This window comes from Aedes aegypti, chromosome 3 (genome assembly GCF_002204515.2).
Source record: "Aedes aegypti strain LVP_AGWG chromosome 3, AaegL5.0 Primary Assembly, whole genome shotgun sequence".
Taxonomy (NCBI): Eukaryota; Metazoa; Arthropoda; class Insecta; order Diptera; family Culicidae; genus Aedes; species Aedes aegypti.
Window position 1 is genome coordinate 200,143,428 of NC_035109.1, and position 12,938 is coordinate 200,156,365.

A 12,938-nucleotide genomic window follows, 5' to 3' on the forward strand; every position below is an offset into this window, starting at 1 on the left:
TTCGGCGTTGCATTCGTTCGCTTTTTGCGATGCTATTTGTAACGCAAAAATGAAAAATGTATGTTAGCGAACGTTGGATCGCGAAGATGCGTCGATTATCGTTCGCGAAGAAGATCCATCGCAACACTGTCGAAATCTATAGATCATTTCATAGTTTTACCGACTTGATAAGAAAAAAAGTGCCCCTACGAAAATGAAATTGAGTCACTGTATAACTAAAGAACTTTTCACTTACCGCCATTGATATAGCCATATCAGCTTCAGTAACTGTGTCCATCGGCGATGATACCAGTGGTGCCTTCAACATAATCTTCTTTGTAAGAGGCGACGACAAATCTACATCATCGGCCGTAAAGTCAATGTATCCGGGAAGAATGATGAAGTCACTAGAATAGAATAATTGGTAAATAAGGTTATCATGTTCAACTTTTAGTTCGGGTATTATAATTAGCTTTCCGACAGGGAGAAATATACAGAATTTTTTAGCTTAGGATACAGTGGCCACCTACTGAAACTAGCAAGTTCTGGGATAAGTTTGGTGAAACAATTTCATACGACGAATCGAAATTTTCAAATTTTCGTTTCAGAACAAACATGAAGGACGTTTAAAAAAAATCAAATTCGTTCCGAAATAACGAGCAAGCATTTTATTTTCATTTTGCAGCATTTGGTGGTGCAATAAGATCGCAAATCAATTCAAAGCCGATGATAGGAGGGATAATGGCTGAATAGTCTATGCTGACCACGCAAACGCAAATATAATAAATCAGGAGGTCAAACAATTCTATTGAATATTTGAGAATATGTTTTGAACATATAAAAATAAATCGGTAATGGAAAACTTATATTTTTCAATTAAATTAAATTTATGAAACCAACTAATCAAACCTAATAAATAAAAAAAAACTCTTAGAATAGTAACATGAAAGATGTTAAATGAAAAACATCTACTCATGTAGCGAAACAATTAGTAAATCAATTAATCTGTGATCTCGTAGCTATTTATCAGAACTGATTCCTTCATTCATTCATTCAGAATGTATTATTGTTTGTTGCACAACCTTTTTGATTCATTATACGGAGAGCTTCAAACTCTACTTTGTATGGGAAACATCTGTTGCTTGCATGTTTATGAGCGAGCGACGGAATCCGAATCAATTGTGTCCGGTTCACGTTGCGCTGATGAAAAAACATAGTGTGCGGCTGATAAACAAAACGCGTCAGTAGTGTTTGGCCCGTTGAATCTGTTGCTTGCTCCTTTGTGGGCGAGCGACGGAATCCGGATCAATTGTGTCCAGTTCGCGTAATAATCGCACTATCGGTATCGGTCACCCGTGTATATGCTCACGTATTCGTTTCAAACTTTATCGTTCACCAAAACGAATCCTTTCGCATATCCAAACTCCCAGTGTTTACTTGTATAAGTGCAGAGGACTCCTCGGCTTCCGTAAAGCAAGTAACACGTCAACATTTCCCTCACATTCCCAAATTGACCTGCATTCGGACGCAGCCGGCGCCGGTATTGTTTGTTATAATAATGAGAGCACCAGTACTTACATATTGAAGATGATACTGATCCTGAGTAGCATATGTCGGTTCCCTGTGTAAGTACAGCTGTTCTTACAATAACGGAGTAGCAACTGCGGGCGGTCAATCATGCTCATGAAACATTTCACACGAAATGTTTCGAAATTTGCACAGGGTGTCCATTCAAAATAAGTTTTTCAATTCCCGGATTTTTCCCGGATGCCTAAAAATTCAACACCGGATAACATCATAGTTCTGCGATTGCATATTTTTTAGAATTTTTTGATAGAAAGTTGTGATATCCGATACGAGTTTCAAAAAATCTATTCGTTTTTAAGGTGAAGATGCATCGAAGTCAAACCTAGAATTTTCAAGAGCACAAATTTAGAGAACTAGACAATCATTGGTGTTGAAAATCTGATCGATTGATCACTAGCTGGTGACGACCTGTAAAATTGAGGTTTGGCTTCAATGCATCTTCACCTTAAACTATGAATTTGGAAGAAATATCTTCAAATACAAAAGTTTTTTTTTACTGGTCAATAAGTCTGAGCATTCAGAACACCATTTCATTTCTTTGCTAAATAGGGTTAAATATTAAAACAAATTAGCAATACCATTGCAGTTCCATAGATATTGAAAATTTAGCGGTTAGATCAACCACTAAATCTTAAAAGTGTTTTGTAAATTCACCAGCTGCTTTTGGATATCAAATATTGATCAAAATTTGATGAATTGGATCAAAACATTTGCCACTTTTTAGTTTTGTCTTATGAAACAGTCAAATTTGGATGTCTTACTTTAAGTACATTCTGATACTTTGGGATAAATGTTTTGAATTTTGAAAGAGTTGTGGACACACAGGTATGAAAGACTAATTAAAAATCTAACAGACCAACGCTAAAGATGTTTTACGCAAACTTTCATGAATTTTCAGAACATAATGTTTGCTGAAGTTACCTTTACACCTGGCTTATCGATTTAGATATATAAATTAATTTGTTTGTCAAGATATCGCATTTAACTTTGGAATTCATTGGAAAAAAGTGATGTGATAAGTACAACCTAGAGTATTTATTTTCAAAATACGGAGGAGATGCAAAAAAAAAAACATTTGATTTATTGCTTGCTAAAAAACGACATAAATACAAACAAGCATCTTTCCGGGAATTTATTAAAAAATTGGCGAAGTTTGTCGTCAATAAATAAACAAAATCAGACATACAAAATTTCGTCAAGGACCTTGCAAGTACATAGATAGCGGATTTGTTAAATTAGTAATCCAAACAAGAATTTTTCAAGTATCCAAAAAGCAATTATGTCCAATATTTTATTGGGTAACCACTTAGATCTTCCAATTAATTTCCCAAAAATCTTTGAGCTCAACAAGAACCTAGCTAAGAATCTATATTATGTTTCGAAAGAATTCCTTCTCTTTGAATTTTCTTTTTTTCCAGTCGTGCATCGCTTGGAAAAATTTTCTAATGCTTTTCCCGGTGTGTTCAACTTTTTCCCGGGTATTTCCCGTATTTTCCCGGTCATTTGGAATTCCCGGGTTTTTCCCGCTTTTCCCGGATTTCTCGGATGGATGGACACCCTGTTTGCAGATCAGAAGCTCTCACTTTCGAGGCACTTGTATTAAGAATTTTCCATAGACATCTATGTAAATTTGTCCTGCTTCCTTAGACGTCTCTTCTTCTTTCTGGCGTTACGTCCCAACTGGGACAAAGCCTGCTACTCAGATTAGTGTTCTTATGAGCACTTACACAGTTATTAACTGAGAGCTTTCTTTGCCGATTGACCATTTTTGCATGCGTATATCGTGTGGCAGGTACGAAGATACTCTATGCCTTGGGAATCGAGAAAATTACCTTTACGAAAAGATCCTCGACCAGCGGGATTCGAACCCACGACCCTCAGCATGGTCACGCTGAATAGCTGTGTGTTTACCGCTACGGCTATCTGGGCCCCTTAGACGTCTCATACATAATAATAATAATATGCCCTACTAGTTTAATAATGGCTATAATATTGCTGTGTGCGTTTGAAATGCAAGCATCAAATGCGGGAACACCAAACGCGGTAAGATTTTTCACAAGAAATGAGATGTCAAAGATAGATGTTTCTTGCTAGAGCGGCGGTGATTTATGTAATCGTTGCTAGGTGTCCTTTGATTATTTTGTGTTACCGCATTTGGAGGATGTTTACTCAACATCTTCTTCTTCTTCTTCTTCTTCTTGGCATTAACGTCCCCACTGGGACAGAGCCGGGTACTCAGTGTAGTTCAGTAAGAGCACTTCCACAGTTATTAACTGAGAGCTTTCTTTGCCAAATTTGCCCTTTTTTGCATTCGTATATCGTGTGGCAGGTACGTTTAAACTATATGCCCAGGGAAGTCAATGAAATTTCCATTACGAAAAGATCCTGGACCGATCGGGAATCGAACCCTGACACCTTCAGCATGGCTTTGTTTTGTAGCCGCGGACTCTAACCACTCGGCTAAGAAAGGCCCCTACTCAACATTTACACCTCAAATGCAAACAGCAATACGTTTTGCAATCATTTCTCTGAATATAAACACTATTGCCTAGTTCTTCACATATTATCGTATATATCGTAGTGCTAAATCGTAGTTTGAATAGTAATGACGCTAGCAACAGACAATAACGAACATTTAAATTGAATATCTTTTTATTATTTAGTAATGATAACAATGGCAAATGGTCATAAAAATGAATTAAAATGAAAGTGGTGTGATGTAGTTTTGATAGTTTTGTAGCTGTGATAGTGAAAAGTGATATAATGGAGTGTGGAATCGCATTATCTAATATTGCAACACTCCAGTTGAATATTGCAGCACCCCGAAAAGTTTAGCATCATCTGAAAAATATAATATTGATGATGCAGTATCTCGGAATCCTTATTTTTTTTTTGCAAAGTTGTTCAGAAGCCTTATGGCGTTCATGAGGTGAAATTTTCAGGGTGTTTACTCGTTTACAGAAATGAAATTCCCTTATTGTTCCAGATTTTTCCCAGGTTTTAAGAAATAATTTCAGGTTCAAGAAATACTCTAATTTCAGATGAATAAAAAATAAATGACAACATAGTTTTGATTCAACAGTGTTTAAAGCTTCCATCAATTGAAATTGATAAGGTAACTTTAACATTTTTATATCGTTTGTAAGAGCTCTGATCATCATTGTAAACTGAACGCAACTTTAAAGTGCATCAGTGTACTTCATTCTTCACTGATCACTGGTCTGAACCATTCATTTATTTCATTCATTCTTCACTGGTCACTGAAACTGAATAGTGCATGATCTGTTTCCACACGAGTACCCAAGCAGTAATCAATTAACTAATTCAGGTCAAAAGTGATCAGTGAAGAAACTTCAAATGGTATCCACGGGTCGTTTGGATACTTAAGACAGCTCAATGGGCGCAAAAAGGAAAAAAAACTTATGTTTGTGATAATATTTTGCAATAAAAATTACGTTTACCGCGGTTTTTGAAATTGTATTCATAAAATTGTAATCACCTGCAAAAAAACCAATCTTTTCAAAATATGTATTACCACTTCATTGAATTGTGTTAATGTTACAAAATTATTTCGCTACATATTTGAATAGATTTGAGACCCCGGTTAAATGAGCCCTTGTATAATCGGGTTCAGTCTGTATAACATTCAAGTTTTGTATTTTTTAAATATAATGAATTGATGGCATTTCATTCGAAAACATTCAAGTTTTCTATATTGCTGGGCCAGTAGTTACTTAGTGTCTTAAAAATAGGAACTTTAGAGACCTTTTTCAAAAAAAAAAACAAAACCGGAACCAAAATGAGACCAAACAGGAATAAAAAAAAAACTAAACGAAACCTCACATGATGAACCAGGAGAAAAAAGTTTGATTCCTCATGAAGTCATCCAGAGATTTCTCTGAGAATATTTCTATTTTTTTTCGTAACATGACGACAAAGAACACTGATCGTATTACTGTATGCATTTTTTAAAGATTTTCTCAAAGAATTTCATCAGAACTCATTCCAGATTATCTCAGGTTAGGATTCTTTATTTGAGAGATTTGCAGTCCGAAGCTAGCTTATCTCTAGCATTCCTTCAGGAGTTCATTCAGTGATTATTTCCCATGGAATCCTTTTGAGAATTTTCCTAAGGAATTCATCAAAGAGTTTTGTTTTAAGAGTACAACTGATTAATAACATATATAATAACAGAAACTAACTCTGAGATCATCAGGAATTCCTTTAAAGATTCTTTCAGATATTAAAAAAAACCTAAATCCTCCAGGGTTTTATCCGGTGATTCTTCTATCGATTTCCTAAGGACAGAAATTTCCCCAAATACTTATTTAGTGATTTCATACAAAATTGTCCTTCATAATTTCATTTAGATTTGAACTAGGAATTTCCATGAGGATAACTCCAGGAATTACTCACAGATTTATTTACTTTCTCAAGGAAGTCTACGAAGATTTGTCCAAGTATTCATCCAGAAATTTGAAAAAAAGTTCAAAAATTTCGTTCTGATGAAAGTTGTGTAAGTTCTTAAGTGATCTGAATAAAATCCTGCTGCAGCATCATCTAAAGGAACTCCTTGAAAAACATCAAACGGAATCCCTTAAAAAATGTTTAGGAGGATTTTCTGAAAATAATGCTGCAGTGTTAGCTAGTGGAACATTATATTTTTTTTAGATTCCATGAAATTTTGTTGAGAAACGCTTTGAAAAATATTTCTGGAACTGGAAAAATTCATAGAAGAAATAAATCTATAGGAATGGTGAAAAACAGGGAATTTGAGGAATACTTTGACGTGTCGGTGTCTAAGTGCTAAGATAGTGTTTTTTTTAATAAAGCCTGTGCAAATTACTGGAGATAGCAACTTTGAAGTTATCGAGAATTTCCCAGAGCACATTCTGAAGAAATTGTTCAAGATATTCTATCAAAAAACGCTGGAAGAATATGGGGGATAAATGGTGGAGGAATCCCTTGAAGAAGTTCTGGAGAGATCCCTGTAGGGGTCCCTAAAAGTATTCCGGATGAAATCTCTGGAGAAACCACTAGGATAATTCCTGACGCTTTTCGTCGAAAAATCTAATATGAAATTCTTAAAAAATAGTTTAATAGTCTCGTAACAGTCTCTGAAAAAAGGGACTTTATATGCAATTTTGATTTAAAACAAAGATTTCAGAGATCTTTCATCAATTCATTCATTTAGAGGCTTGTTAGAGACTTGCATTAAAATGGTGACAAAGTCTCTAAAACAGTGGTCTTCAGCCTAACTGGTTGTGCGAGCCACCACTTTGCTCTTAAAATACGACGCGGGCCACAAGATGTTAATAATATCTATTTTATAAATCCGATCACAACAACTTGGTTAGAATTAGTGTCGACCAAAACAGTTTCGACAGTTGTTACACAAGTTGAATGGGAAACTATTGGGGTCGACCTGAAACGAGACTTGACAACACGTATCTAAGTTTCGTGCCAAAATGAACCAGCCTCTGGTTGGTCCGCCAGACAGTGTTACCAGCAATGATGATTGTACGGTAACTGCAGCACCTTCTGAGCTCAGCTTTCTTCTCTTTCCTTTTCAATTTCCAATTATGTGTACCAGTTTTCTGACACCACAAGGATCATACAAGAGAAGCCAGGTGTCACATCTTGTCTTAGGGGTCGACAGGTGTTTTCTGAAATATGCATGTCTATTGCGTCTGAAAGTAACTAGCGATTTCAATAATCTTTCCAAATAACACTGATGTTCCTGGATTTTCAAGAGTTCATCTTTCGTGCAATGGTAAATGTCAAAAATTATTGGATTTTCGAAAATGAAACATCATGATCATAATCAATTCAAAAGAGGCGGGTGGATTATTATGTCAAAGATGAGAATAGATTTGATAAACTTCGAATATTATCAACGTTTTTTGATACAATTATTGTAACATTATAATAATGTCAACAATTAACCTCCATATAATAAAAAAAACCTTAGCCACATAAAAACTATAACTTCTGCGTTATTTTGGAATTATTTTATATACTTGAAAAAATCATTTTCTTACTTGAATTTTGAAAACTGCGCTACTAGAACGTTGAAAACTTTGATTTTTTGAAGAAACGATTATATAAGACATACAGACGTGCCTATTCTGCGCGGCGTGTGAGTCGAGACGAGTCGCTCTCACCGCGAGTGACGTGAGACGACTAATGTTAATTAAATGGGAGCGAGTCGACAATTGTCACCTCATTCGACTCGTCTCACCTCACTCACCGCACACGCCGCACGAGAAACTCTGGGTTATCAAATAAACTCCAGAAATAAGAAATTATATCAACTTCCCTTTGTTTCTCGATAACTATTCCACTGCTTAACGCATGAAAAAGAGAAAATCTGGAAAATTATCGAATGGCTACAAATAAATATTTGCCGGATATTACAGAAGATAATTTTTCAACTTCTAAAATCACAAGATACGGGCCGCACTACTACAATATTCAAAATCACTCCGCGGGCCGCACAAAACCTTGCTGAGGGCCGCATGCGGCCCGTGGGCCGCAGTTTGGTGACTACTGCTCTAAAAAGAGACCTGCTACATCAGCATTAATAAATTGATTGTTTCGACATTCTAAATTTGAGATTACTTTCCCAATGTGCATCCTTCTTCTTCTCCTTCTTCTCCTTGGCATTACGTCCTCACTGAGACAGAGCCTGCTTCTCAGCTGAGTGTTCGTATGAGCACAGTCCACAACCCAGGGAAGTCAAGGAAATTTCCCTTATGAAAAGATTTTGGACCGACCGGGAATCGAACCCAGGCTCCTTCAGCATGGCCGTGCTTTGTAGCCGCGGACTCTAACCATCGGCTAACTGAACTTCTAAGTTTAGAACCAAAACAATTCTATGCAGCGGGTTTATAAATTCAGTATCGATGTAGTAACATTATAGATATTGAATTATGAATAAAAGTTCTATATTTTTGAGAAAAAGCATATACCGCAATAATAGGACAATGAAAATAGCTTTTTGCCTATTATTATCTGTTATTATCTGTAAATCACATTCAAAAATTCGATATTTCAATAGTCATTTGAAATGTAATTGCTGGAAGCATTAATTATATTATTAGGATACTATGTTGTGACATAATTTTGTGTCATTCATACATTTATTTAGTCAAACACAAGATTTCTATTCATCTTTACCCTGTAGTTGCTCTTATTTACAAATATTTTGCAAATAAACACAATGTTTTAGCGAAAAATCATATAAACAGATTGAAAATCGGAACACATGCCAAAAATGCGTTGAAAAACTAAGATACAAGATTATCGCAAGGAAACAATCTTTTAAAATTGCATTGGATTGGTAAAAACTAGTAGAAAATATTTTTAAAACCACCGAAATTGTGGTTATATTTGAGTCAAAAATGCATTTCTTATAAAGCGACTAGTGCACTAGTGCATTATATTGTCCAGCTACGACGGAAGAGGAGACGAAACCGGCAGAAAATCATTCGATTCTGTTGATTTGTTTTCGAATCGTGACATAAAGTAATTAATTAGTTTTATTTATAGATATGTCCAAAGTCACACAAACTGACAGTACCATGTAGTGTCATTAACATGGAGGGAGCATAATTTCAATTCTAGAACACTGTGTGGCATTGAATGTATACTGAATGTAATAAAATCTATGATTTTTGGTATACCGCAATAATAGGACGGCACTACCGCAATAATAGGACGAAATACCGCAATAATAGGACAGAGGAAAAGCTTCAGATATATGTTAAAAAAATGTATGTTTGATTCCAAAATTTCCTTTTTTACTTTACTATACTTCAGATAAAGGATAGTTATAACAGTTCAAAATGCAAAATACTACAATATTTAGGTTTTGGACACTAAAATACGATTTAAATTTCAACACCGTGCTTAAGTCCTCCATAATAGGACGGATACCCTACTGATCAAATTTAGAGATAAAGCAAGTGGGTAAATGGGGTAAGTGAAAATAATTGGCATATTTAACTGAATATGTGAATTATCGTTTTAAACTCATGCGTAAACCTTTGAGGCCATTGAGAACATTACGATAGGTAAGATATTTCTGAGATTTTTCAGCTATTATTGCATAATAGAGCGATAGATTGTTAACCTGTAAACTATCACTCCGAAACAAGTTGGCGGCGTGCAATCTTATTTTAATATTTTCAGCGGGAAAAAGTTGCGGAAAATAATTTTCTGTACCACTTCTAAGTTGTCCCCTCTGACAGTTTTAAACTGCAATAAAAAAAGTTTTAGAATTAATTCGACATAGACCTAAAAATAACTAAAATGAAACACCGTCAATTTTCTAATCACGTGGGGCAAGTGAAAAGTTTCTCATTAGAGATTGAATTTGTGTTTTCTCTTCAGGTAGCTATAAGTATACAAGGTTCGCAATTATCATAGAACAACAAAACGTGCTGATAATTCAAGAAACACTATACTCTAATGGTGGTAAGCTCCATCGAAGTTACGACGCCAATCGTGTATCATCCTCGATTTTACTATAGTAAAATCGAGGATAATACGCGATTGGCGTATTAACTTCGATGGAGCTTACCACTATAAGTGTTAAAAGCTATTATCATGGCCAAATCATAAAACTTCGCTAAAAAAAGTTGCCAAATATTACGATATTAATATGTTTACTTCGGACAGCCGAATAAAAGGAAGACATTGATTGAAAAGTTCCAAAATAAGAGAACGCATGGAAACCTAGTGGAATGCCTATGTGAAGGTAGTTCAAAACATAAAAAATGGGGTATAGGTGTATCCACATAAAAAAGTTTCTAAATAATTTATTGAAGGATTCCGTTTGATTTCTCCCGAAGAGTTATCCGACGTCATACTCGATTTTCATTTCAAATAACGAGCGGTGTAAATTCTGCAGAGCAGAGATGCATGGAAATGTTGTCGAATCATTTCAACAAACATAACTGAACAGAAGAGAATTTAAGTAACAATAATAAAATTCTCTTTGTTTACATGTTACTTATGTTATTGTTCAAATATTAAAGGTAATAGAAATAGTGAATATAAAGGTTAGTTTTTGAATTTATTGTTCAAAACGATAAACTTTTCACTTACCCAGCAAGGAGACGTTTTTCAAAAACTTTTTCTGTACTTTTTTCTTTATTTTACATTAAAATAAATTTCAGCATACTGCTTATATTTGGTGGGAGTCAAGCTAAAAATATACACGACCTCATTTGTTTTAATTTAAAGTCTCCAGGATTTAAAGAATCTCTTCTTCTTCTTTCTGGCATTACGTCCCCACTGGGACAGAGCCTGCTTCTCAGCTTAGTGTTCTTATGAGCACTTCCACAGTTATTAACTGAGAGCTTACTGTGCCAATGACCATTTTTGCATGCGTATATCGTGTGGCAGGTACGAAGATACTCTCTGCCCTGGGAAGTCGAGAAAATTTCCAACCCGAAAAGATCCTCGACCGGTGGGATTCGAACCCACGACCCTCAGCTTGGTCTTGCTGAATAGCTGCGCGTTTACCGCTACGGCTATCTGGGCCCCCTATGCGAATTCCATTACCCACTTGCCCCACGGTACCTTATTCATACAATTCAATCACGTCTTGGGAAGTCGATAAAATTTCATACCCGAAAAGATACTCACTGAACAGCTCAATGAATGATTCGATAGCGGCGCAGCCGTAATTTTTGGCGGGTTTTGACGCGAAAATCCTTTGTCATCAAAATTCTACCATTAATCATTGCCTCGAATGAATTTCCGTAATTACTAATTGTTATCGAAATTCCCTGAGAATCACAGATTTTTTTCAGGTTCAATAAAATTCTCTGATAATTCTAGGATTTACAGGTAGTATACACCCTGTATATTGAAAGCGCATGTTTGCCGCTAGCGTGATAGTAATTTGGTCATATTCTAGCAGGCTCTAGCTCATGATCCCAAGCACCTAGAAAGTTCGTGTCTTCGGTGAAGTTGTTCAGAAGCTTGAAATAAATTTGAAGCAGCACTGTTTAGTTGACAATTCTTCCGCTACGTGGCGCTAGTTTGCATGTATTTTGGTTATATTCTAGAAGGCTCTAGCTCATGATCCCAATCACCAAGAAATTTCGTGTTTTCAGCAAATTTGTTCAGAAGCTTGAAAGAAATTTTAAGCAGCACTGTTTGGTGAGATTTTTTTTTGCTACGTGGCGCTAGTGTGCATGTAATTTGGTTGAATTCCAGTACATTTTAGTTCATGATCCTGACCACCTAGAAAGTTCATGTCTTCAGCAAAGTTGTTATGAAACTTGAAAGCAATTTAAGAAAGCACTGTTTAGTTGGCAATTTTGCCGCTACGGTGCTAGTGTGCATGTAATTTGGTCATATTCCAGAAAAGTGATAACCAAACAGCGCTGCCTCAAATTGCTTTCAAATTTCAGAGCAACTTTGCACGAGACACGAATATTCTCGGTGGCCAGGATCATATGCTAGAGTCTACTGAACTATGACGAAATATCATGCACCTAGCGCCACGTAGCGGCAAAAGTGTTAATTAAACTGTGCTGTGTCAAATTGCTTCCAAGCTCCGTAACAAATTTCCTGAAGACATGAACTTTCCAGGTGGCCAGGATCAGTGTTGTGAAAAACTCAATTTCTCATAACTCACGCTTGAGATTTTTCATGCGTGAAGGCTGGTTTGCTACTGGCAAGAAAAGGAATCGCCTATCTCGATGCGTGGAAAATTTCTTCCCAGAAATAGTACAGAAACTCACATTTTTCTGATCGCAGTACGCAGTTGAGAAGAAATGTCATTTCAAAGGGGACTCTCTGTAGGAACAGCATACTTAGCTTGAGTTGTCAATCACGCAACTCAGCAGTCAACAAATCATGGATGAGTTGGCTCACCTTTTTGACTCATTGTGTCGTATTTCCACAGTTCACTCACACACGGCAATAATTTATTGTAAGTCTGGTAAAATTATAGTAATCCTTTCTAACGTAAACATCAACATTCGTGTTTCACGAGCTTTTGACGGGTTTTGCGACTGAATCATTGTTTTACGGTTTGAGTTGATTAAATGATTTTGCATCAAAATCTCAAGCGTGAGATTTACGAAGCAGACCTCTAATGAGTTTGCTCTCACGGGAGAGCGTATTGATTGAGATTTGAGTGTGAGTCTATCGACACTGGCCAGGACCATGAGCAGGAGCCTTCTAGAACACGACAAAATTAAATGCACACTAGCGCTACGTAGCGGCAAAACTGCTAACTAAACAGGGTTGAACAACTTAACTGAACAAACGAACTTTCTATGTGGCCTATATCTAGAATATGAGCTAGAGTGTACTAGAATATGGCCATATTACATGCAATTGGCGCCACG

General features: G+C 36.1%; 1 protein-coding gene across 1 annotated transcript in view; it reads right to left on the minus strand.

Annotated features, from left to right (window-relative positions):
• Positions 1–12,938, minus strand: part of LOC5571747 (inosine-5'-monophosphate dehydrogenase) — a 34,971-nt gene that overhangs the window by 19,164 nt on the left and 2,869 nt on the right. Inside the window, exon 3 of the mRNA XM_001653725.2 lies at positions 236–386. Coding sequence (XP_001653775.1) covers positions 236–386 — 151 coding nt within the window. The remainder of the gene's footprint in view (positions 1–235; positions 387–12,938) is intronic.